This window comes from Neomonachus schauinslandi, chromosome 10 (assembly GCF_002201575.2).
Source record: "Neomonachus schauinslandi chromosome 10, ASM220157v2, whole genome shotgun sequence".
Classification (NCBI taxonomy): domain Eukaryota; kingdom Metazoa; phylum Chordata; class Mammalia; order Carnivora; family Phocidae; genus Neomonachus; species Neomonachus schauinslandi.
Window position 1 is genome coordinate 20,129,905 of NC_058412.1, and position 25,567 is coordinate 20,155,471.

Here is a 25,567-nt window from a genome sequence, read left to right on the forward strand (position 1 = left end):
TGAATAAAACGTGTAACAAGTTAAATCTAAATAATGAAGAAATCATATACATTATTTTCAAGCACACATGGAATATTTACAAAAACATATAACAAAAAATATCACCAAATTCAAAGATTCTACAACAGCCTTCATTCCCTGACCCACATCCCAATTAAGCTAAATATTTTTTTAATTAAAAGTCATTTATTTGCAAATTTAAAAGGGTACTTCTAATTATTCCTAAGAGAAGTTAGAAACCACAGAGAAGTGATCATGAAAATGGCATCTATCGGAACACATGGAATGCAAAAATAGAAAATCACAGGAAAGAAGTTCTTAAGTGCCTACATAAGAGAGGAAAAAAGTCTGAAAATAAATAGCTCGAGTTACCCAACATAAGAAGTTGGAAAAAGAACAAGAGAATCGCCTGAAGTGAAAAGAAGAAAGTAATAAACACAATTAGCACAAAATAATGAGGCAGAAACAAAGATACTTGGAGAGGATCAACAAAGCCAAAGTTCCTTCAAAAGACCGATAAAACTGACAAAATTTTGGAAAAGGACAAATAAAATCAGAATCTCTGAGCCGGGAGGCGTGGCATCAAGCATTTTGTAGATTCACGTATACTTTAGTACCAGAGTTAAGAACTACTGTTCTAACTACCACCTTTCATTTTTCTTAGTAATTTTATACCATATAAGAATCATAAGCTACCAAATTACTTGTATGTAATTTATTCCACTCTTCTTTCAATAAACATTTATCAAGCCACTGGGGCTACCAACATAAATAGATGTGATCCTTATTCTCATGGCACTTAGAGTCCATAAAAGAAAATACTAAGCATAGAAAGAATAGTAGGGCATTTAAAGTTACTGTCTAAAAACAGAAAGGCTTAAGAATATTATAGAAAGGAATAATAGTAAAGGTCACACAACATGAAAAAATACAACCTAACTAAATTATTAAATTATTAGGACTGTTTTCATGTTATACAGCAAAGTTGAGTCACTGTGACAGAGAACTCATCATATAGCCTGCAAATCCTAAAATATTTACTGTCTGACCCTTTAAGGAAAAGATTGTGAGCCCTAGCACTATATTTACAGAGTAAAGGAGAAATATATTCATCTCAAGAGAAACAGAAAACATCTGATAAAAGTCAATACTCATTCATGATTTAAAGAAAATAAGAGTAATAACTCTTGGTAAATTAGAACCCAGAAGTAGTTCCCTAACCTGATAAACAACACAAAACCTACAACAAATGTCATTTTAATAGTGAAATATTACTTCTATCAAGTCAAAAACAAGGCAAGGATGACTGCTATCCTCCCTATTCTTCAATATATCTGAGAGGGCGCCTGGGTGGCTCAGTCAGTTGAGCGTCCAACTCTTGATTTTGGCTCCGGTCATGATCTCAGGGTTCTGGGATCGAGCCCTGCATCAGGCTCCGTGCTCAGCAGGGAGTCTGCTTGTCCCTCTCCCTCTGCCCCTCCCCCTGGCTCATTCTCTCTCTCTCAAATAAATAAAATCCTAAAAAAAAAAAAAAGTTGCAAAAATAGTAGTAAAAACCATTTTTCTTTAAAAATAATACAGTCCCAGGGGAGGAGCAAGATGGCAGAGGAGTAGGAGACCTAAATTTCGTCTGGTCCCAGGAATTCAGCTAGATAAGGATCAAACCATTCTGAACACCTACAAACTCAACTGGAAATCAAAGAAAAGAAGAGCAGCAACTCTTGAACAGAAAAGCGACCACTTTCTGGAAGGATGACTGGATGAAGCTATCATATGTGTGTTCTAGACCACCAACACTAGACATTTCAACGCCAAGACCCCTGGCTTCAAGGAATAAGTGACCTAAGATGAACACCTGGACCTTGACCTCATTCTGACCAGTTCCTGGATGCCTGAGAGGACATGTGCACCCGAGCACAACCATTAGTAAAAACCCCCAGGCCCTGAACAAAGATGAGACTCATTCTCCTTTCCTTTCTGAGTCTCCTGGGTGGTCTGTCTGTATCTCTCTCTATATCTTCAATAAACTTTTGTTTCCACTTCCTAAAAAAAACAGTCCCAAAGAATGTACAACATCAAGAATGAACCCTCATGTAAACTACAAACTTTGGGTGTTAACGATTTGTCAACACAGGCCCATCAGCTGTGGCAAATGTACCCTCTGGTGGGGGGTGTTGTTAATGGGGGAAGTCGTGCATGTGTGCTATGGGAACTTGCTGTACCTGCCTCTTAGTTTTACTGTGAACCTAAAACTGCTCTAAAAAAGTGAAGTCTTAAAAAAAAAAAAATGATGGATAGACCTACAATAAGTAAAAATCTATCAATTACCCACTGTGTCACAGAAATTAAGTCAAGTCACCTAAGGTTATACAGCCAAGATCCAAACCGAAACATCAGTGGATTCAAAATTGCCATAAAATCAACCCAAAACCTAGATGGTAGAACCCTATGATAAGGCTGACAAAAGATGATTTTTACATCCATTGAAGGTAATAATGCTGGAGATCTGGGGGGATGTTGGAAAGGAGAGAGCATGGCTTTTAGCAGCAGACACCACTGTCAGCAATGCAATTCTTCCCATGAAGAAAGAGGGGAGACAAGAAGCCATACTCACCAAACATCTCCAAAACAGTCCATATCCTTGAGTCTGTTACAGAGAAAGGCCATTTGTTTGAGCTCTCTGTGTCAGAATGATGACATTCACTAAGGAGCAAACCCAAATCTTCACAGAAAACCCAGTTTCTACTCCAAAGATCTACCCTAGTTGTGCTCCCTTGCATGCTCATGTTTACTTACTGAAGGCACCCCACGCACTTCTTAGTATCAGGATTTATTGTTTATCTAGTTGGTTTCCTTATTTTGTCTGTTTCCTCACCAAAATGTAAGCAATATGCGAGAAGTCAGGGACTATGTTCTATTCTCCCCTTAACCCTAGCACCTAGAACAGTGCCTGGAACATAATAGATCTTCAATAAATGTGTTAAAAAATTAATGAAAAGATGACCCCTATGCTGAGCCTTAACGGTGAGCGCGCACAACAAGGCAGATGAAGGTGGGCCCAACTGCAGGAGCAAAGCCAATTCAGTACTGCTGGGAAATGACACACATGGCGGGTGATGGGAACTGGCAACCTGAGAACTGAGGATAAAAGAGACCAGGAGGGCTTGCCTGCAGGAGGGCTTGCCTGGCATGCCTAGGAGCTCAGGCTTTCCTGGGAGAGTGACGAGGAGCAACTGAAGGGATTTAAGAAGGAAGTAACACAGATTTATACAGTTCACTGCATACAGCATCACCGGTCACAGATTTGAAAGGGTTGACCATGGAAGGAGGGATCCAAAACAGATTGCTTTAGTTCAGAAAAGTAACAATGATAAAATATTAAACAAAACTAACCACATTAAATACCTACTATTCTGGGTCCAGCACTGTGCTAAGTGCCTAAGTGACATTATCCCATTTAATCTTCACAATCATTCTATGAAGTAGATACTATTCCCATTTCATGGACAAGGAAACTGTGGCACAGAGATTAAGTCAAGTCACCTAAGGTTATACAGCCAAGATCCAAACACAGGCAGTCTGACGGTAGAGCTTGGATTCAAAGCCACTGTGGTACGAGGAACAGACCATCCAAGACTCCCTTATGAGGTAAAACTCAGCTGCATTTTGTGATTTCTTCGGAGGTGGAAGGTGAGGTAGAGGGAAGGGACTGCAAGGTTTCTGGCTTGGATGACTAGCCATCAGAGACTCAGAACTACAAAACTCCGAAAAGATCATCCAGACTGACTATACACCCAATGCCAAAAATTTCCTCTGACATCTTCAACAAATACTTATCTAAGTTATGCTTGACAGGACAGCATAGATCTGAATTGAGTCAAACTCTGCCTCCCATTACTAAGACTCTAAAGATTTAAAATAGCTTGATCTCTATCTACTGATTTTTTGAGACTTTGTCTGCTGATTTTTACTCTGATATGAAGAATTCTAGCACCCTACAAGTATCTCAGGGGCTATCTCAGGCAGGGCTCCTGCCTCCCCTCTTCAAACAAGCAGTACCAATTTTATGACACTCTCATGTTGAAGGTTCTTGTAAGATCCGACTTTTTAAAAAGAGTATAATGCTTTTTTAAAAGATATCATAATGACTGATACAGACCAATAACCCTGTTTCATGGCAAAGGAATTTGTGGTCCACCAAGTGTGAGTGCACTGGTCAAAGTCACATAGATAAATAATCACAGACCAAAATAATCACACAAATACTGGGAACTACTCCACTCCTCTCAGCCATCTTTCTCTTTGTTCGAGTTTCACAGAAGACTGTAATTTTTTAACAGAAGATTTAAAACTGTATCATAAAGTAATATACCAAGGCTATATACATTTGTGCTTTTATTTTTTTAAGATTTTTTATTTGGGGCGCCTGGGTGGCTCAGTCGTTGAGCGTCTGCCTTCGGCTCAGGTCATGGTGATCCCAGGGTCCTGGGATCGAGCCCCGCATCGGGCTCCCTGCTCGGCGGGAAGCCTGCTTCTCCCTCTCCCACTCCCCCTGCTTGTGTTCCCTTTCTAGCTGTCTTTCTGTGTCAAATAAATAAATAAAATCTTTAAAAAAAAAAAAAAAGATTTATTTATTTATTTATTTGACAGAGAGAGATACAGCAAGAGAGGGAACATAAGCACGGGGAGTGGGAGAGGGAGAAGCAGGCTCCCCGCCGAGCAGGGAGCCCGATGCGGAGCTCGATCCCAGGACCCTGGGATCACCATGACCTGAGCCGAAGGCAGACGCTTAACGACTGAGCCACTCAGGTGACCCTACATTTGTGCTTTTAATTATTCCTATATCTCTAAGTATTGTCCTAACACGTAGCCCTCTACACCTTAGAATCTGTATCTAGTAAAAGGTAACTTATACAATGTATTAATTATTTCTCACCACCTGCAAGCTCATGGTAACAAGGGAGTTACAGCAAGAGATCTAAACTGACTGGTGCGCCTTGGGGCACCTGACTGGCTGAGTCGGCAGAGCAGGTGACTCTTGATCTCGGGACTGTAAATTTGAGCCCCACATTGGTTGTAGAGACTACTCACAGATATCCTAGGTAACATTTCTGCCTTAGTATTAATGATCTTGCTGAAGAAAGCATTTCAGGTCAACTCAATTATAATATATGCTCTGGCTTGAGGTCCTTCAATTCCATGATTCTTTAACTCCCTTTCTTCCCCGCCCAAGATTGGGACATGCTAATTCATGAGGCACCTGGGTGGCTCAGTCGATTAAGCATCCAACTCTTGTCTTCAGCCTCGGTCATGATCTCAGGGTCATGAAATGGAGCTCAGGGTTAGGCTTCGTGCTCAGCAGGGAGTCTGCTTGAGATTCTCTCCCTGCCCCTCTCTCTCTGCCCCTCGTCTCACTCGCACTCTCTCTCTCTTTCTGCCTCTTTCTAAAATAAACAAATCTTAAAAAAAAAAAAAAGGAACATGCTAATGCTTAAAGCTCTGACTTCATCAGGGGGAAAAAAAAAAAAGGCATCCCCACACATACAGACAAGGAATCCAGAAGCACTCAGGACTCACGCATTTCTATGAACAGCTGCCTCTTCTCCGCCATGGTCTTCCGCTTGTTCCCACTTTCCTCAATCATCCTAGAAACAAAGAAAGATACAATAAACCACTGCAATTTGACAATTCAACCAAGTGCTTATCATTCTGTTATGAAGAGGTACAGGAAACCAAGCTGTTGATGCACATTTAAGAGACAATCAGTAAAAACAAAGTGGAAGCCCGATATAGAAAAAGACAAACCACTGTCCCTTTATTTACTTGATAGCTTCTATAATATTACAAAGTCAATAATTAAATGAGCTCGTACACTTGCTTCCTGTGCTGAAAATATGGGGCTATGTCTTATTTCTAACTATGATTATTTTCTCTGCGGAGTCCTGGATTAGTTGGGACACAGCTTCCCATATCCCTACTGTTTTATCCAGATAAACATGGTACTAAATATAATTTAGAAAATAATTATAATGAAAGGCTAAAGAACATAATAGTTATTAGCTTATACATAAAAGACATAAGTAAAGGGCGCCTGGGTGGCTCAGTTGGTTAAGCGACTGCCTTCGGCTCAGGTCATGATCCTGGAGTCCCGGGATCGAGTCCCGCATCGGGCTCCCTGCTCGGCAGGGAGTCTGCTTCTCCCTCTGACCCTCCTCCCTCTCATGCTCTCTGTCTCTCATTCTCTCTGTCTCAAATAAATAAATAAAATCTTTAAAAAAAAAAAAAAAATAAATAAAAGACATAAGTAAAATCTTCTATTTTCATATTAAACAATATTGAACAAAGCAAGAATTCATCCCCAAACTCAAAGAACTCCTAGAGATTAATTTTTTACCACACAGTAATAGTTTAGGTTGACAGACATAGGCTTTGACAGTCACTCTGTTAAAATTCTTTCCATGTGCTACCTCACTGAATCCTTCCAACAACCCTAGATACTGGTATCATTATTATTATCCCCATTCTATAGATTAGGAAACAGCCTAGAAAAGAACACTAACTTGCTTGAGGGCACAACTCAGAAGTGGTAGTCAAATCCCACCCTTTCACTAAACATCTTACATAATCATTGCTTCTAGATGCGTACTGCCAAATCTCCACACCCAAAAAGCTAAAAAACCAATAAGCCCATTGCACAGACCCTACTGATGCAAAATCTGTGATAACTGCAGCTGAATTTTGCCTTATTCTGTGAAGAAAAAATATCTAGACAAAGAGCATAAACCAAACAATTTCCCTAAGGAGATTAAACTGTTGTAAATCATGGAGTGATTTATAAAGCACAGTCTCAAATGTATTAGAATCACAAATTAAATGGTAACTACACAAATTACATATCCATTAAAACAAGGGGCCTGGCAAGTTTAGTTTTAAATATATCCTAAAGAAAATTTAAAATGTAAATGCATTCCTTAACATTCTACACCTAATATTTTGATAATTAAGACCAATCCTTTCCTAAATCATTGATGTATTACCAAGTAGGCTTAACACACATGATGGTTACTTAACAATTCACCCCCAAGAGAAAAAAATTTTAAACAGGAAGAAAGCCAAAAGACAAAGCAACTAGAAACAGCAAAAATATAATGAAATCTAGGTCCTAGAGAAAAAAAAAAAAAAAAAAAAAAACAAGACTTGCAGGGCGCCTGGGCGGCTCAGTTGGTTAAGCATCTGCCTTCAGCTCAGGTCATGATCTCAGGGTCCTGGGATCAAGCCCCACATTGGGCTCCCTGCTCAGCAGGGAGTCTGCTTCTTCTCCTCCCTCTGCTCCTCCCCCCTGCTTGTGCCCTCTCTCTCTCATAAATAAAATAAAATCTTTAAAAACAAAAACAAGGGCGCCTGGGTGGCTCAGTTGGTTAAGCGACTGCCTTCGGCTCAGGTCATGATCCTGGAGTCCCTGGATCGAGTCCCGCATCGAGCTCCCTGCTCGGCGGGGAGTCTGCTTCTCCCTCTGACCCTCCCCCCTCTCATGTGCTCTCTCTCATTCTCTCTCTCTCAAATAAATAAATCTTTAAAAACAAAAAAAACAAAAAAAACAAAAAAAAAACAAAAAAAAAGAGTTGGTACCAGTAGCCTATAATTACAAAGAAAGGAAGATATTTAAAAGTTTACTGCCTCCTCCCCAATCTTGTTCTCTCACTAGGTAATACAAATTTTATTTTATTTTATTTTTTTAAGGATTTTATTTATTTGACAGAGAGAGACACAGTCAGAGAGGGAACACGAGGAGGGAGAGTGTGAGATGGAGAAGCAGGCTCCCCGCTGAGCAGGGAGCCCGATGTGGGGCTTGATCCCAGGACCCTGAGATCATGACCTGAGCCGAAGGCAGATGCTTAATGACTGAGCCACCCAGGCACCCCTAGTAATACAAATTTTAAATGCTAACCATAGATTAAAAGATAATACCATAATATCCTTTATAACATATCTCATTTGTTATATCTTTTTTCTACTTTTGCTATTTCTCTACACCACTTTTTTTTCAAAGAAAAAGAATTCCTGGAGAGCTTTAATTTCTTCATGACAATTTTCTAACTTTTGCCTTTATTTCCAAATTAATCTTGAAAAAATGAATATAACTATATTCTGGATCATTGGGAGGTCTACCAAACTACAATGCTAAAACAAAAATATCAACACTCTGAAAATTTAAGGAAGACCTAAAGTTTTATCATATTCAGTATGTCCAGACACAATACAAAATTATTTGGCAAACAACCAACCAAGAAAATCTTAATTCACAAGGGAAATGACAATCATCAGATGCCACTGACAAGATGACACAGATGTTGTTGTAACCTGACAGAGACTTTAAGTAGCGATTATAAAAATGCTCAAATTAGCAATCACAAACACTCTTGAAACAAGAGTTAAAATCTTAAGTGTCAGGGAGCCTGGGTGGCTTAGTCCTTAAGCATCTGCCTTCGGCTCGTCATGATCCCAGGGTCCTGGGATCAAGCCCTGCATCGGGCTCCCTGCTCAGCGGGAAGCCTCCTTCTCCCTCTCCCTCTGCCACTCCCCCTGCTGTGCTCTCTCTCTGTGAAATAAAATAAAATGAAATAAAATCTTAAGTGTCAGCAGAGAAAGAAAAGATATGAAAGAAGCCAAATGGAAATGTTAGAACTGAAATATACACTCATTGGGGGGAAGAGGGACTCACCGGATGGACTCAACAGAAGAATGGAGATGACAGAGGAAAGCCAACTTTAAGATATATCAAGTAGAAATTATCCAATCTGAACAGCAGGGGGAAAAAAAAGGTGAGAGATTTTTTTTTTTTTTAAAGGAATAAAGCCTCAGGGACTGGGTAGACAAAAACAAAAGATCAACATTCATCATGTACTCAGAATCCCAGAAGGAGAAAAGGAGTGTGGCAATGTGGTGCTATACAACACGTGAAGACATACTAGCTGAAGACTTACCAAGTTCAGTGAAAGACATACCACAAATTCAAGAAATTGAGCAAACAAGTTAAAGCCAAAGAAACTTGTTATGATGGTCACATCATAATCAAATTGAGAGACAAAGAAAAATTCTTGAAAGGAGTCAGCGTAAAAGAACATTTTACCCATAGGTAAATGATAGGGATCAGCCAATTTTTTTCTTAAAGGGCCAAACAGTAAATATTTTAGGTTTGCAGGCCATGTGGTTTCTGTCACAACTACTCACCATTGCCACAGCAGCGTGAAAGCAGCGATAGACAATATGTAGACAAATGGGTATGGCTTTGTTGAAATTTTATTTTGAAAACAGTCAGTCAACCCACAGAACATAGCCTACCAGCTCCTGTTCGAGAGGCATGATGACCTGAATTACTGCAGATTTCTCATCAGAAACTATGGAAGTCAGAAGACGGTGGAGCAATGCTTTTAATTTTACATTGAGAGAATACTAACCTTCAGAAATTAAAGAAAACTGAGAGAATTTGTAGTCAGCAGACACCCTCTAAAATAATTGCTAAGGAAAGTTCTTCAGAAAGGAAAATAATTACAAAATGTTACAAATGAAGAACAGTAATAGAAAAGATGTTAGAAGAAATAACCAATTTCATACAATTGCTACCAGAAAACACAAAAGAACATCTTACAATTCATTTTAAAAAGCCAGTAATATCCTGATACCCAAAACAGACAAAGACAGTACAAAAACAAATGTCTCTCATGAACACAGACACGAAAACCCTCAACAATGAGCAAAATCCTCAATAGAATATTATAAATTGCATCAAGCCATATATAAAAACCTTGGAAGCAGTGGGAGTTTATCCCAGGAATGCAAGGCCAATTCAACATTTGAAAATTAATCAATATAATCCAACATATTAATAATCTAATAAAAAAACATGTTTATATCAGATGCAAAAAGAGCATTTGACAAAATACAAGGTTCATTCCTGATGATAAACTCTCTGCAAACTAGAAATAAAACCTTTCTACACCTGATATAGGGCACCTACAGAAAACTTACATCTAAGATCACACTTAATGGTAGAAAACTATATGCTTTTCCCCTGAGACTGGGACCAAGACAAGGATGTCTATTCTTACTATTTCTATTAAACATTATATGGGATGTCTTAGCCAGTGAAATAAGATGAAAGATAAAAGGCAAACAGACTGGAAAGGAAAAAATACAAGTATCCTTATTTTGCAGACATCATGATTTTTGTAGAAATTCCAAATTCTAGGAGCCAAAAAAAGCTCCTAGAACTAAAAAGTGAGTCTGACACTGTTGCAGGACACAAGGTCAAAACACAAAAGTCAACCACAGTTCTGTTTACTAGCACTGCACAACTAGAAATTGAGTACTTTGAAAAACAGCATTTATAATATCTCTAACAAAAATAAAATGCTTAGGTATATACTAACAAAATACGTATAGGATTTGTATACTAGAATCACAAAACAGTGATGAAATTTTTAAAAGACCTAAACAAACAGAAAGACATACCATCTAATCAGACAGTCTAATCAAAATTCCAGCAGAAATTTTTGTAAATATAGACAATTCTAAATTCCATATAAATAGGCAAAGGGAATAGACAAGACAATTTTGATAAGGGAAAATCAAGATGCAGGATTATAGAAAACTTTAAGAATTACTATAAAGCCACAGTAATAAAGACAGCACAGTACTGGAAGAGGCCATTTGATTTTTTTTTTTTTAAGTGCAAAAGAAATTCAGTGAAAAAAGGACAGACTTGGTGTTGGAAAAACTGGTTATCTATATGACAAAAAGATGAACCTTGACCTATACTTCACACCACATACAAAAAATAATTTGAAATGGAAGATAAATGTAAAGTATAAAAAGTATAAAACTTTTAGAAGAAAACACAGGAGAAAGTCTTCATGGTCTGGTACATCACAGTACAAGCCATTAAAAAAAAAAAAAGACAAATTGAACATCACCAAAATTAAATAATTTGTTCTATATAAGAAACTGGTAAGAAATGAAAAGAGAAGTTAACCACCGGACGAAAAATATTTGCAAATCACATGTTAAACACAGGATTATAATTAAAATACATATATACTTAAAAAAAACTCTCAAAACCAAACTAAGGTGGAAGAAAAGCTTGTTACTCAACAGTAGCTACAACACTGACATTATTTGTTTTCTTTTTTCTTTTTTTTTTAGATTTTATTTATTTATTTGACAGAGACACAGCGAGAGAGGGAACACAAGCAGGGGGAGTGGGAGAGGGAGAAGCAGGCTTCCCGCAGAGCAGGGAGCCCAATGCGGGACTCGATTCCAGGACCCTGGGATCATGACCTGAGCCGACGGCAGATGCACTCAACAACTGAGCCACCCAGGCGCCCCGACGTTATTTGTTGACTTAGGAGTATAGAAGACCCGGGCGCCTGGGTGGCTCAGATGGTTAAGCATCTGCCTTCGGCTCAGGTCATGATCCCAGGGTCCTGGGATCGAGACCCACATCGGGCTCCCGGCTCAGCGGGGAGCCTGCTTCTCCCTCTGACCCTCTCCCCTCTCATGCTGTTTCTCTCTCGCTCGCTCCCTAAAAAAAATAAATAAAATCTTTAAAAAAAAAAAAAGAGTATAGAAGACCCAGTTGATATCCTGCCTTTATTCCATCACCCTGATCAGCGTCTAGTAGCCAGCATCTGCATTTCTTTGCCTGAGGGCTTTTTCTGGCCACTGAAGGCAGCCTTGACATTTGCAGGGCAGTCTAGAAGCACCAGGGGATTAACATCCCTGGAGGAACCCTCCCACTGATGGAAGTTAATATATAAATACTGCAGCTCCTTTACCCAACAAAAGGCAATGTTTTCCACTGGCCTCCAGAGTTCCTCATTGGAATTAAGTTTGCTTACCCACAGTGCCTGATAGGAAAGCCTTTACTAGCTACTTTCTCTTCTCTGTCTCACTTCTCCATTCTACTGGTATCTCCTAGGATCACCTTTAAAAACAAACAAACAAACAAACCCCCACAAAAGAAAACAAAAACAAACTTGCACTTGTCTTTACACCAGCATTTGCTTCTAGGGTAACCCAGAATAAGACAGATTTGATCCTGGTATAACAGGTCTTCCAGATGGATTCTGTTAAGTGGATCACTCACCAACCAAATGACAAGGTTCCCAGTGCTGGTAATAAGTGGTAATAAGTGGCTTGATGAGAACCCCTGGTGGGCTGTTGCTTCAATATTACTAATAAGACACTTGATGTGGTGGAGCTAGGAAGGGATACAGGTAAAGATGACTGGGTTATGTGATAGCTTTAGCATTTGAGAAATATAGGGGCATCAAGAATTTTAAAGACAATTAAATTGGTTGAGTTTTTGTTACGTAGCATTGATACACAGAAGAAAGAAAATGTCAAAGCCTAAATCATCTAAGTATCAACTCAAAGCATGGTATGACAGCCAGAAGACCTCATAGCAGCATTTTAAGGAATTCTGAGTCCCTACAACTAGAAGGCAGATTGTGCTAAAAATCAGGCCCAAATTCTGATTATGAAAGTAGGTAAATTATTTAAAAGGCTGAATTCACAGTTCAGTCAAGATTCTCCTGAACCCTCTGGGCCAGAAGAAGTGGCTCTCTTGCTCTTGCTACAAGATGGCAAGCTCCTCTGCCTCTGCAAAGACCATGAAAAGGCCTCATCTGAGATGCATGCCTCCAAAGACGCTGACCCTTCTCAGGATCTGTCCCTACCTCTTTCACTAATTCCAGGCTAATAACTAAGGTCAAGTCTCGGCATCATGGAAATAGGGAGGTACTGTCCTTACTTGGGATGGAAAGGGGTGATTCGCAAAACAGCTATTGGACCTGATGAAATGCACTGGGGGGACCTGGGAGGACATACCTGGGAATGAACTTGGGGACCAAGCGTAAGGTTGGTGAGGAGAACTGTTGATGTAGGGGCACTCCCCCATGACCCAGGATTTAATCTTGCAGAAAGGACACCTCGAGCCAGTGCTAATGTGCAGCTGGATTGGCTCATTTAAGCCTCGGGGTGAGGAGGATTGATGACCTATAGAAAATGAACTGAAGATGCTGGAACCACATGGCAGAGTATACAGAAAAGAGGCAAAAGAGGGCTCCCCTGCCCATATCTCCTAATCTTTGCCAATTCTGTCTCCACTGGACAGACAGCATCTGCTTTAAAAACAAAACAAAACGGGGAGCACCTGCCTGGCTCAGTAAGTAGAGCACATGACTCTTTAACTCAGGGTTGTGGGTTTGAGCCCCACACTGGGTGTAGAGATTACTTAAAAATAAAATCTTCAAGGGGCACCTGGGTGGCTCAGTCGGTTGAGTGTCGGACCCTTGATCTCAGCTCTGGTCTTGATCTCAGGGTCATGAGTTCAGGCTCCATGTTGGACTTCACACTGGGCATGGAGCCAACTTAGAAAATAATAAGATAAAATAAAATCTTAAAAAAAAAAAAAAAAGAAACAAAACACAAACAAAAACTGATGGCTTTCTCTGACTTCTGAAGTCCATTTTGTTCCCTGCATGCCAAGCCTGAAATACTATAGATTTACCATCCTCTGGAAACAGTCCTAACCAATGATTGGTAGATACTCCACCTACCTTGCCCTTTCAAGAGGTTGAACTCTGAGGACATGCTTCATACCGGCTCCTAGAGTTCCCCAGCAGGAATAAGCTCCAGTTACTCACAGTGGTAACTTGCTTGAAACAAATCCTTTATTTGCTAAACTTCCCTTCCCTATCTCACTTCATGGTCCCCTACTAGGATTTCCTGGGCAAATCCATGTCTGAGTCAGCTTCTGGGGGAACTCAAACTAAAACATTAAGTCTTTTCACTTCAACCAAGTCTACAATTCAGATTACATAAAATCCAAATTTACAGGTTACATATAAACTAAGATTACTATAAATGACTTCCCTAGACCTTAATGATAGGTGAATCCATCCAGTGCTCTATGGATACTAATAACTAAAGCTTTGTAGTTATGATTTTAATAGTTCCACACTCAACAAATATCTAATCCTACTGCCATACCTGATTGTATGTCCTTGTCCTTCTGATATAACATTGAAAATCAACACTTACATGAACCCAAGTACATTTCTTTACTTCCTTCCACTCGCATTCCTGGCACTTTGCCTTTTCTTAGCCTCATGATCAAGAGGTAACCAACACCTCTGTATCATTCCCTTCACATACTAACTCTGATTTCAAACACTGCCATTTCCTTCCTCATGATCACTTGTATCCACCCTTTTTTCCCATTTTGACTGCCAAAATCTTTGTCCACATGAATGCATAAACACAATTCTTTTTTTTTTAAGATTTTATTTATTTGACAGAGAGCACAAGCAGAGGAAGCAGCAGACAGAAGGAGAAGCAGGCTCCCCACTGAGCAGGGAGCCCAATGCAGGACTCCATCCCAGGACCCTGGGATCATGACCTGAGCTGAGCCACCCAGGCACCCCCACAAATACAATTCTATGACACCGTGATCTCAGACTCTGCACCCACATCTTCCTGTAGTTCATCCTGTAGACATACAAAGAAATCCACTAGGTGTATTTATGCCAACACATTCCATCTTCACAGGTCCTAATCACCCTACTCAGGAGCTTCATTCCACCCAACTAAGTCAGAGAAAGAAAAATACCCAAATGCCATGAACTCATTCATATGTGGAATCTAGTAATACAAAAAAAAGGCAAGTTCACTACAAAAGCAGAGTAGAATGGTAGTTTCCAGGGGCTGGGGGGTGGGGGAAATGAGAAGACAGTGATCAAAGGATACAAACTTTCAGTTATTAGATGAATGAGTTCTGGGGATCAAATATACACCATGGTAAGTACAGTTGATAATACTGTACTGTATTGTATACTTGAAATTTGATAAGAGAGAATTTAAACCACCACAAAAAAAGGTAACCATGAAGTGATAGATGTGTTAATTAACTCAGTTGTGGTAATCATCTCATAAGGTGTATATATATATATACATATATATACCTTATGACATTTGATATATATATATAATCATCACGTTGTACACTTTATATATATATATATATATACACAATTTTATTTGTCAATTACACCTCAATAAAGCTGGGGGGGAGGAATTTAACAATATATCTGAGCATCTTTCCATGCCATTGAGCACTCTTCAAAAACCTAATTTTGAATGGCAAAACAGAATTTTATCACAATTCCTTATCCAAGCCTTGATTGTTGGCAATTATTTCCAATTATCTACTACTTTGAACAATGCAACAATAAATGTCTTTAAAGAAAAACTAGGGGCGCCTGGGTGGCTCAGTTGGTTAAGCGACTGCCTTCGGCTCAGGTCATGATCCTGGAGTCCCGGGATCGAGTCCCACATCGGGCTCCCTGCTCAGCGGGGAGTCTGCTTCTCCCTCTGACCCTCCCCCCTCTCATGCTCTGTCTTTCATTCTCTCTCTCTCAAATAAATAAATAAATAAAAACTAATAATTTAAATTTAAAAAAAAAAAAGAGCACAGCCTTAGTCTATAAAACATGAAAAAAAAAACCCAGCATCCTAGCTATAAGAATGTAAGCAGTTTCTTCAATCAAATAGAGTTAGAACCATAAGCCCCTAAAAGAGGCTGTTTAATGTCTTAAGCCCAAAGTCAAATGGAATAAATGAGTTTTTAGATACAACACCCCAAAAGCACAATCCATGAAAGAAAAAACTTATAAGCTGGATCTTATCAAAATTAACCACAGTGCAAATGAAACTAAGATTTAAAAAAAGGAAAAAAGAAAACAAAAAACACCTGCTAAGATAATGAAAAGACAAGCCCTAATATGAAAGAAATGTTTTCAAAACACATCTGATAAAGGACTTGTATTCAAAGTATGAAAAGAACTCTTAAAACTCAACAATAAGAAAAGAGCTCCCTCCCTCTCCCTCTCTCTCTGCCCCTACCCCCTAAAATAAATAAATAAATCTTTTTTAAAAAAAAGTGGGTGTCTGGGTGGCACAGTCCATTAAGCATCTGACTCTTGGTTTCAGCTCAGGTCCTGATCTCAGTGTAGTGAGATCAAGCCTTGCATCAGGCTCCATGTTCAGTGCAGAGTCACTCTTCCTCTCCCTCTGCCCTTAACCCCATCCAAATAAATAAATAAATAAATCTTTTAAAAAAAGAAAAGAGCCCAATTAAAAAATGATCAAAAGATCTGGATACCTCACTAAAGAAGACATATAAATGACAAATAAGTACATGAAAAAATGTTCAATATCATTGTCATTAGGATATTACAAATTAAAACACGATGAGATACTACTATATGCCTGCTACAATGGCTAAAATTAAAAAAAAAAAAAAATGACAATACCAAATGCTGACAAGAATGTAGAGCAACAGGAACTCTCATCCATTGCGTGATAATGCACAGTCACGTTGGAAGACAGGTTGGCAGTCTCTACAAAGCTAATCATAGTCTTATTACCATGTGATATAGCAATAGCACCACTAGATGCTAGTTGAGTTGAAAATTTAGGGGCGCCTGGGTGGCTCAGTCGTTAAGCGGCTGCCTTCGGCTCAGGTCATGATCCCAGGGTCCTGGGATCGAGTCCCACATCGGGCTCCCTGCTCAGCAGGAAGCCTGCTTCTCGCTCTCCCACTCCCCCTGCTTGTGTTCCTGCTCTCGCTCTCTCTCTCTCTGTCAAATAAATAAATAAAATCTTTAAAAAAAGAAAAGAAGTTCTGGGAGGGGAAAAAAAACATATGACAGGAGTGTATCAAAAGAATACAGAAGCCAACTGAAAGCTCTCAATGGCCAAAGTTGGAATAATTTCAGCAACAACATTAAATAGTATTAAATACCCTTAAGTTGATACTAATATAAATGAGTGAATAAATTAACAAATGAAGAATTGACAAATATCCTAGGCAGCAGAATTCCAGATTATTTATGTAGATACTTTGCCCTAAAGAAAGTGGAGCATAACTCCCCACTCCTTAAGTGTGAGCTGCACACAGTGACTTCCTTCCAAAGAGGAAAAGGGAGAGCGACAAATACCCTGGCAGTGGAGAAATCTGACAAACACGAACTCAGCCAGGTGATCGAGGTCAACAGTGACTAATTATGTAGACAGGATGTACCCCTGACATGATGTGATGAAAATGGCATTTTACTTCTGGGGTCTTCTGCCCCAAAACCCATAAACCCAGTCTAACCATGAGAAAAACAGTAGGCAAATCTCAATTGAGGGAAAATATACAAACTACCTAACCAGCACTCTTCAAATCTGTCAAGTTTTATCAAAAACTTGATGAGAAAAGCCTAAGAAACTGACAAAGCCGAGAGAAGTCTAAGGAGACGTGGCAACTAATTATAATGTGGTATCCTGGACGGGATTCTGGAACAGAAAAATGTCATGAGGAAACACTACAGAAATGTGAATAAAACATGGACTTTAGTTAATAATAACACATCATCACTGGTTCATTAATTGTAACAAATGAACCACACTAATATAAGATGTTAATAAGAGAAGGAACAGGCAAGAGGTACATACAGGTACTCCCTATTACTGTTTAATTTGTCAGTAAATCTAAAACTGTTCCTAAAAATTTTTTTTTTTAAAGACAGAACAATTACATATTTCTTTTCCTTTATTCTTTTAACTGATTTAAAAAGCAACTGCAGGGGCGCCTGGGTGGCTCAGTCGTTAAGCGTCTGCCTTCGGCTCAGGTCATGATCCCAGAGTCCTGGGATCGAGCCCCACATTGGGCTCCCTGCTCCTCGGGAGGCCTGCTACTCCCTCTCCCACTCCCCCTGCTTGTGTTCCCTCTCTCCCTGTCTCTCTCTGTCAAATAAATAAACAAAATCTTAAAAAAAAAAAAAAAATTAAAAGCAATTGCATACGGGTGCCTGGCTGGCTGGCTCAGTCAGTGGAGCATGCGACTCTTGATCTTGGGGTTGTGAGTTTAAGCCCCACGATGGGCACAGAGATTACTTAAAAATAAAATCTTTAGGGGAGGCTGGGTGGCTCAGTCGACAAGCATCCAACTCTTGATTTTAGCTCAGGTCATGATCTCAGGATTGTAGGACAGAGTGGCCCCCCCCCAATGTGGCTCCACCCTCAGCGTGGAGTCTGCTTATCCCTCTCCATCCCTCTTTGACCCTCCCCACCCCTCGCTTGGCTTGCACTCACATGGCACTCTCTAATAAATAAACTAATTTATTAAATTAATTAAATTAATAAAATCTTCAAAATAAAAAGCAACTGCATAAAAAAATATCTATAACATTGTATTGTTGGCCTATAACATATAGAATTCCCTGAGAAGACATAACAATCCTAAATGTCTACATACCTAACCACAGTGCCTCAAAATACACTAAGCAAAAATCGATAGAACTGAAAGAAGACATGGACAAATCCACACTTCCACTTGGAGACTTCAATTCTCCTCTATGATCAATACAAGTAGAAAGTCAAGATGAATATGAAGGACTGAAAAACACCATCAGCCAACTAGATCTAATTGATACTTATTGAACGTCCCACCCGATAATGGCAAAATACAAATTCTTTCCCAGTGCACATGAAGCATGCATCACCAAGTTCAGCAGAATGATGTGGCTGCAGAAGGACACCAACTCTATTTAGCTATGTTTTATTTATTAGACTGGGTTCTGGGCACCCTGTATTATTATTTACACTTTATAGGTCCTATCTCATAATAAAATGTTAAGTCATTTACTTGGAGTATATTCTCTGATAAATCTTTTCTTTAGAGGGTGGGGGGTTGGGGAGGCAGGACTCCATATGTTTTATTATTGAAATGGAGTATATCAAATACCATAAGCTCTGTACTTTTATCCAAATGTACACAAACTCTCGCAAACTCCAAATTTGATATAATATTTATTACTTCGATCTTTAGCAATGTCTTCTATGAGTATCCCAACAAAGAATGCATTTTAGTCACCAAACTAAAGTTATTAATTTGTCTATATGGTATTTCAGCCACTTTTACCAAAACAGGGAGAGCAAAGGTTTATGGCTTTTTATCTTTTACCCCTAAAGTAAAAAATCTCCAAAGAATCTTCTAAAACTGTATCACTAACTTAATAATTTTTAATGTACTAGATTAATTAGCTCATGACTATAATCATTACTGAAAATTTTCAGTAAGTTTGTCTTCATATACCAAATGCTTAGTTTTAAAATATCTCAACTGATAACAGTAGCCTCATACTATCATTAGTGAATATCTTAAGATCCAATATACTCAACAGTGCATAGAAACCCATATATCAAATAATATTTAACAATTTTTTACAGATTCCTCTTCAATCCACTTAGATCATTATTATTTTATACTTTGCATTAGACTGACAAGCTTATAATATAAATAAAAGTATCATCTCTGTGTTTTTCTTGTTGTTCCTGTGTCCTTGCATTATTACTTCAATCTTCAGCTGAATCTGAAACTTCAACCTGCAATTTCTTTGCAGGAATCCTTTAAGGCCTTTGTCTATTTAACAAGGTTCATCTAACTGAAATCAGATAATATGATCTGAAAGACCACTAAGCCAGGCAGAGATGAACTTTAATATGTCCAAACAGAATGTAAGCCAACAAGTAAGGAGGCTCACATGACAGGCCCCTCCAGGCTGTGGTGTCCCCAGTACCCCCCCTCAGGTTACTTAGCTTACCAAACCCGATGTGTATCACCAGACATAGAGATGGACTAAAGTGTCAACCTATGGACAAAATATTAGTAAAAGTTAATTGCCCATATTTTGTTATACCCTACCTGCAGGATCATTTTGCATGCATCTCCCACTCTAGAAAACACTGCTCTTTAAAAAAAATTGTTTTTAATTAAAAATAAAAAAAAAACAACCCTAGAATGAGAAAATGGGACTGTGCTAGGTTTGAGGAACAAATGAGTAACACGGGTGGCAGAATTAGATGAGGAAATTCAGAGCCTATGTAGTTAGTTAACTTGGCCTAAGGTTACAAAGTTGGTAATTTGTGGAGTTAGGCAACCAACCCATTTGACTCTAAAGCCTACTCTCCTTCTGCTGCACCACATCGCCCCCTCCAGGGCAAACATGAGGAGTGAGGAAAATACAGGTCCACAAGACGTGCTGGTTTAGACTTCATGTTGCAGTTAAATGAAGTCTGGAGACTAGTGCAACAAACGTCTGGACCCTTGTTAGTCCTATCTAGAAAGCAATATGCTCCAGAGTTGGACTAAGTCTGCAAGCAGGAAAGACTAAAGGAAAAGACTATTGGAAAGAGAGCAGGCTCTAGAAATGTTTACAGAATTATCTCTGTATTACACCTATGTGTTAAATATCCTTCATTTCCCTTGAATCTTTTTATTAATGTCTTAACCCTTCCAGCTCTCAGTTACTTCAAAGCATCCATGTAATAAAACTTCTTGAGCAAATTCACTGTCTCCCAGCAAAACTATCAGTTTTTCTCTGGATGCCCATTTATTTAAGAAGTCAGAGATAAGGGGCGCCTGGGTGGCTCAGTCATTGAGTGTCTGCCTTCTGCCCAGGTCATGATCCCAGGGTCTTGGGATCGAGCCCCACATCGGGCTCCCTGCCCCTCAGGAAGCCTGCTTCTCCGTCTCCCACTGCTTGTGTTCCCTCTCTCGTGGTCTCTCTCTCTGTGTCAAACAAATAAATAAAATCTTAAAAAAAAAAAAAAAAGAGGGGTGCCTGGGTGGCTCAGTCAATAAGAGTCTGCCTTCCACTCAGGTCATGATCCCAGGGTCCTGGAATCGAGCCCCGCATCAGGCTCCCTGCTTCTCCCTCTCCCACTCCCCTGCTTGTGTTCCCTGTCTCCCTGTCTCTTTCTCTGTCAAATAAATAAATAAAATCTTTTAAAAATTTTTAAAAAAAGAAGTCAGAGATAAGAGAGATTGTCACTAATCAGTACTTGTGTAACTAGTCAAACTTCCCTGAAAGAGAACTAACTTCCTTGCTTATTTCAGGAAAATTCTCAACTATCCTTCCTCTACCACTTCTTCTTTTCTCTTCTCCTTTAGATTAAAAAAAAAAAAAGCCAGGGAAAGTAAATGTTTGTGAAACCCTAAGATTTTCTTTTCTACAAATCTGAAAAAGTTCTCTAGGTTCCAATAAAAAAATATTCAAAACTTCACTCCACTACTACAAAGAGCTCTGAATAGCTAATATAATAACTTCATAGGGCTGTGGTAACTATTAATAAATTATGTAAAGCATTTAGCACAATGCCTGGCACAAAATAAGAGCCTAATAAATATTAACTCCTATTATTATTATCATTATTATTGATGTTATTGTGTAACTACCCTCTTGGATGATGCATAGACTAGAATCCTACAGGCAAGACTCTTTCCTAACTTACAATTCTTCTGATTTATTTAAAGGTATAGAAATATCAGGGCGCCAGGGGCACCTGGGTGGCTCAGTTGTTAAGCATCTGCCTTCGGCTCAGGTCATGATCCCAGGGTCCTGGGATCGAGCCCCGCATTGGGCTCCCTGCTTGGCGGGGAGTGCTTCTCCCTCTCCCACTCCCCCTGCTTGTGTTCCCTCTCTCGCTGTGTCTCTCTCTGTCAAATAAATAAATAAAATCTTTAAAAAAAAAAAAATATTAGGGCGCCTGGCTGGCTCAGCTGGAAGAACATGCAATTCTTGATTTTGGGGTCATGAGTTTGAGCCCCATGTTGGGTGTAGAGATTACTAAAAAATAAAATAGACTTAAAAAAATATATGGTATACAGATATAGACTTGGAAAAAGAGTAAATACTTTGTTATCAATTACTTGCAATACTTTAAATTTGGAATAGAGAAAAGGTTCTACCAAAAGTGAAAGGAGGTAAAGAGGTAGAAATGCAATGTGCCCAAAGAATCAGAGAAAGAATGTAGTGGAAAGTAAGCCACTGAAAGAAGAAACAGGTACCTCTAGTGTGCTAAAGACAAACCTCCTAGTTCTTCCTAAAACCTGCTATGGGTTGCTTAGTTAATGAGAGGAAATTTTAGCCCTAAACAAAGATTCTAAACTACTTACCTAATAAGGAAATACTAAAAGCATATGAACAATAAAAGGTACACTCTTGAAAGGACATGCAAAGCTCTAGTTGTCAGTCATATTTCAGAAAACATATCCTTGCTAGTTATTTCCATAGTTAACCTTGTTCCTAGAGATTTTTTTTTTTTTAAGATTTTATTTATTTGTCAGAGAGAGCACAAAGCAGGAAGAGCGACAGGCAGAGGGAGAAGTAGGCGCCCTGCCAAGCAAGGAGCCCGATGCGGGACTCGATCCCAGGACCCTGGGATCATGACCGAGCCAAAGGCAGATGCTTAACTGACTGAGCCACCCAGGTGCCCCCCTGAAGACTTTTTTTTAGACAGATATTAAGAATGACTTTGGAATTAATGAAAAGAAAAGAAAACCAATTAAACAGCAGTGTGCAACGGTGCCCACTTGGCTCAGTTGGTAAAGCATGCAGGACTCCTGATCTCAGGGGTTGTGAGTTCAAGCCCCACACTGGGTGTGGAGATTACTTAAAAATAAAATCTTAAAATAATTAATTAATAGCAGTGTGCAGCCTTCACACAGAAAGATGTTAACAATTCCTTCTCTGTGTTCTCATATCTTTAATTTCAGTTAACACATTTGTAGTAATGCTTATGAGCTACAAAAACCAAAACTAAGCAATGGAGAATCAGAATGGGAGGGCTTACAAATGACCTAACGCAGACCCCAAATTTTGAGCATCCAAATAAATGTCTTGGCCCAGGTGACAGTTATACTTCACAAGAAAGAACTGGAAATAGAAACCCAGAACCCCTAACTCTTGGTCCATTATACCATCATTCTATATTAGTATAAAATGTAGTAAAAATTATAAACCAATATGAAAAAGACAATGCAACAGAAAAAAAAAAGGTAAATGATGAAAACAAGCAAATCACAGAAGAGGAAATCTAAAGAGCCAATAAAATCATTGAGCAATGTTCAATCTCACTAGTAATCAGAAAAACCTATATTAAAAACCAAAATAAGATTATATTGTTCATCCAGCAGATTGGCAAAAATTAGAAAGCAGGGAAGCAATGGAAGCCGCACACCACTGGTGCAAATGTTAACTGGTAAAACCACTTCAGAACGGAACTGAGTAATACCTGCTGAAGTTGAAGATGTGCATGGCACACGAGCCAGTGTTTCAGTCCCAGGTACATGCTCTAAAAGACACACATGTGTGCACAAGGATATGCGACAAGACTATTCATTGCAGCATTATTTGTAATAGCAAAAAAAAAAAGAAATCCAGAACAAACGAACTGCCAATCCACAGAAAAATATAAAAGTAAACTGTGACATAGTCAAAAAACAGAATCCTACTCTGCCAAGATGAAAGCAGTACAGGACGTATACCCATATAGATGAGTCTCACGATACTGAGAGGGAAAAAAAAACAAGTTACAAAAAAAAATAATTAATACTGTTAATATAAAGTTTTTTAAATGCAAAATAATGTACGTTTCAGGGTTATTTACGTATGTAATAAAAATATGAAAATATGTATAGGAATGAAAAGCATTGAATTCAGAACCGTAGTTCCCTCGAAAGGGGAAGAGAATACAATTGGGTAGGAGTTACATCAGGATTCAACCTTAAAAGGAGCCTGGTTTCTTGAGCAGTATGTACAGAGGTATCACTATTTTTATTCTCCATATCTTTTTGAAAGTCAATGTTTCATAATGTCCACAAAATTAAAATAAAATAAACTCAAGGTCCAACCAAAATAGTTTACTCCAGAGCCCACATGCTTAACCATGACACTTTTCATTCTGTTTCCTTAAGAAAGATTTAGTCATTATAAGAAATCTCTCAAGAAGATGTAAAACATCAGACTGGGAAAAAGCAATGCAGTACCTAACTAAAGAAAAAGTCTCGGGGGCGCCTGGGTGGCTCAGTTGGTTAAGCGACTGCCTTCGGCTCAGGTCATGATCCCGGAGTCCTGGGATCAAGTCCCACATCGGGAATCCCGGCTCAGCGGGGAGCCTGCTTCTCCCTCTGACCCTCTCCCCTCTCATGCTGTTTCTCTCTCTCTCTCAAATAAATAAATAAATAAATCTTTAAAAAAAAAAGAAAGAAAGAAAGAAAGAAAAAGTCTCAGGGTACCTGGGTGGCTCAGTCGTTAAGCGTCTGCCTTCAGCTCAGGTCATGATCCCAGGGTCCCGGGATCGAGCCCCACGTCCGGCTCCCTGCTCAGCGGGGAGTCTGCTTCTCCCTCTCCCACTCCCTCTGCTTGTGTTCCCTCTCTTGCTGTCTCTCTCTCTCTCTGTCAAATAAATAAATAAATAAAATCTTGAAAAAAAAAAAAGAAAAAGTCTCTTAAGGAAAACATACTGGAGACACAAAGTGGTCCTATCACCATGCTCAGGAATCACGTCGGTAAGCCAAAACACAAAACTCAAGTTGAACTGGAATGACAGTCTTCTTTAAAGACAGCATGTAGAAAGGACTCTGAAGTCTGCCCCGGGGTTCAAATACTAGCAGGGTCACTGATTAGCTGTATGGCCCCCTAAAGAAGTTTTAACTTCTCTGAGCTCAGTTTCCTCACCCATATACTCGAGATATCATACCTAGCTTCCAAATTTATAAAGATTAAAGAATAGTCCTTATCTATGAAAAGCACCTGATACACTATAGGCTCACAATAAATAATATTATTACTCACAGAAGAAAGTCTCTCTCTTGCAAGAGGAGACAGAGCAGAGAGAAAAGTTAAAAGGAGGGAGTAAAGAGTCTACAAAAAGAAGCCAGAAAGAAGTGGGAATGGTTAGGGGCTGAACAAATCCTTGAAGAGTCCCAGAAGTTACCCAAAAAATTGTTGTTGTTGTTTTAAAAAAATTTTATTTATTTATTTGACAGAGAGAGATGCAGCGAGAGAGGGAACACAAGCAGGGGGAGTGGGAGAGCGAGAAGCAGGCTTCCCACGGAGCAGGGAGCCTGACGTGGGGCTTGATCCCAGGACCCTGGGATTATGACCTGAGCCGAAGGCAGACACTTAACAACTGAGCCACCCAGGTGCCCCCCAAAAATTGTTTTAACTGAGGACTATTTCATTATAGTGAAGCTTAGTTACAAGAATATTTAGCCCAGACCTGATTATTATAGCATTTTAGTTCTGTATTAGCTTATTTATAATGTTGTTAATACACAAAAATTCAAGATCAAAGTTGAGTTTTCTAAAGATTCATTTTTTGTTAAAAAATGCATTATCAAGTAAATCATATACAATATATGTTTCTCTCAGTTATCTGCAACTCAAAAAGTTGTCTGTCCTACTCTTAACATATTAAAGAGAAAACAATGATGATTTCAACAAATGCCAAAAAAAAAAAAATTCAACACCCAATAAAAATATAAACCAGGGGCGCCCGGGTGGCTTAGTTGGTTAAGTGTCTGCCTTCGGCTCAGGTCATGATCCCAGGGTCCCGGGATGGAGCCCCGCATCAGGCTCCCTGCTCAGTGGGGAGTCTGCTTCTGCCCCTGCTCATG

At 39.2% G+C, this 25,567-nt stretch overlaps 1 protein-coding gene across 4 annotated transcripts in view; it reads right to left on the bottom strand.

Annotated features, from left to right (window-relative positions):
- The window catches only part of DTNB (dystrobrevin beta), a 232,044-nt gene that overhangs the window by 198,378 nt on the left and 8,099 nt on the right, over positions 1-25,567 (bottom strand). For all 4 annotated transcript variants that reach the window (XM_021697733.1, XM_021697735.2, XM_021697732.2 and 1 more), the window contains exon 2: positions 5,578-5,645. In XM_021697733.1, coding sequence (XP_021553408.1) covers positions 5,578-5,644 — 67 coding nt within the window. In that variant the 5' untranslated portion in view covers position 5,645. The remainder of the gene's footprint in view (positions 1-5,577; positions 5,646-25,567) is intronic.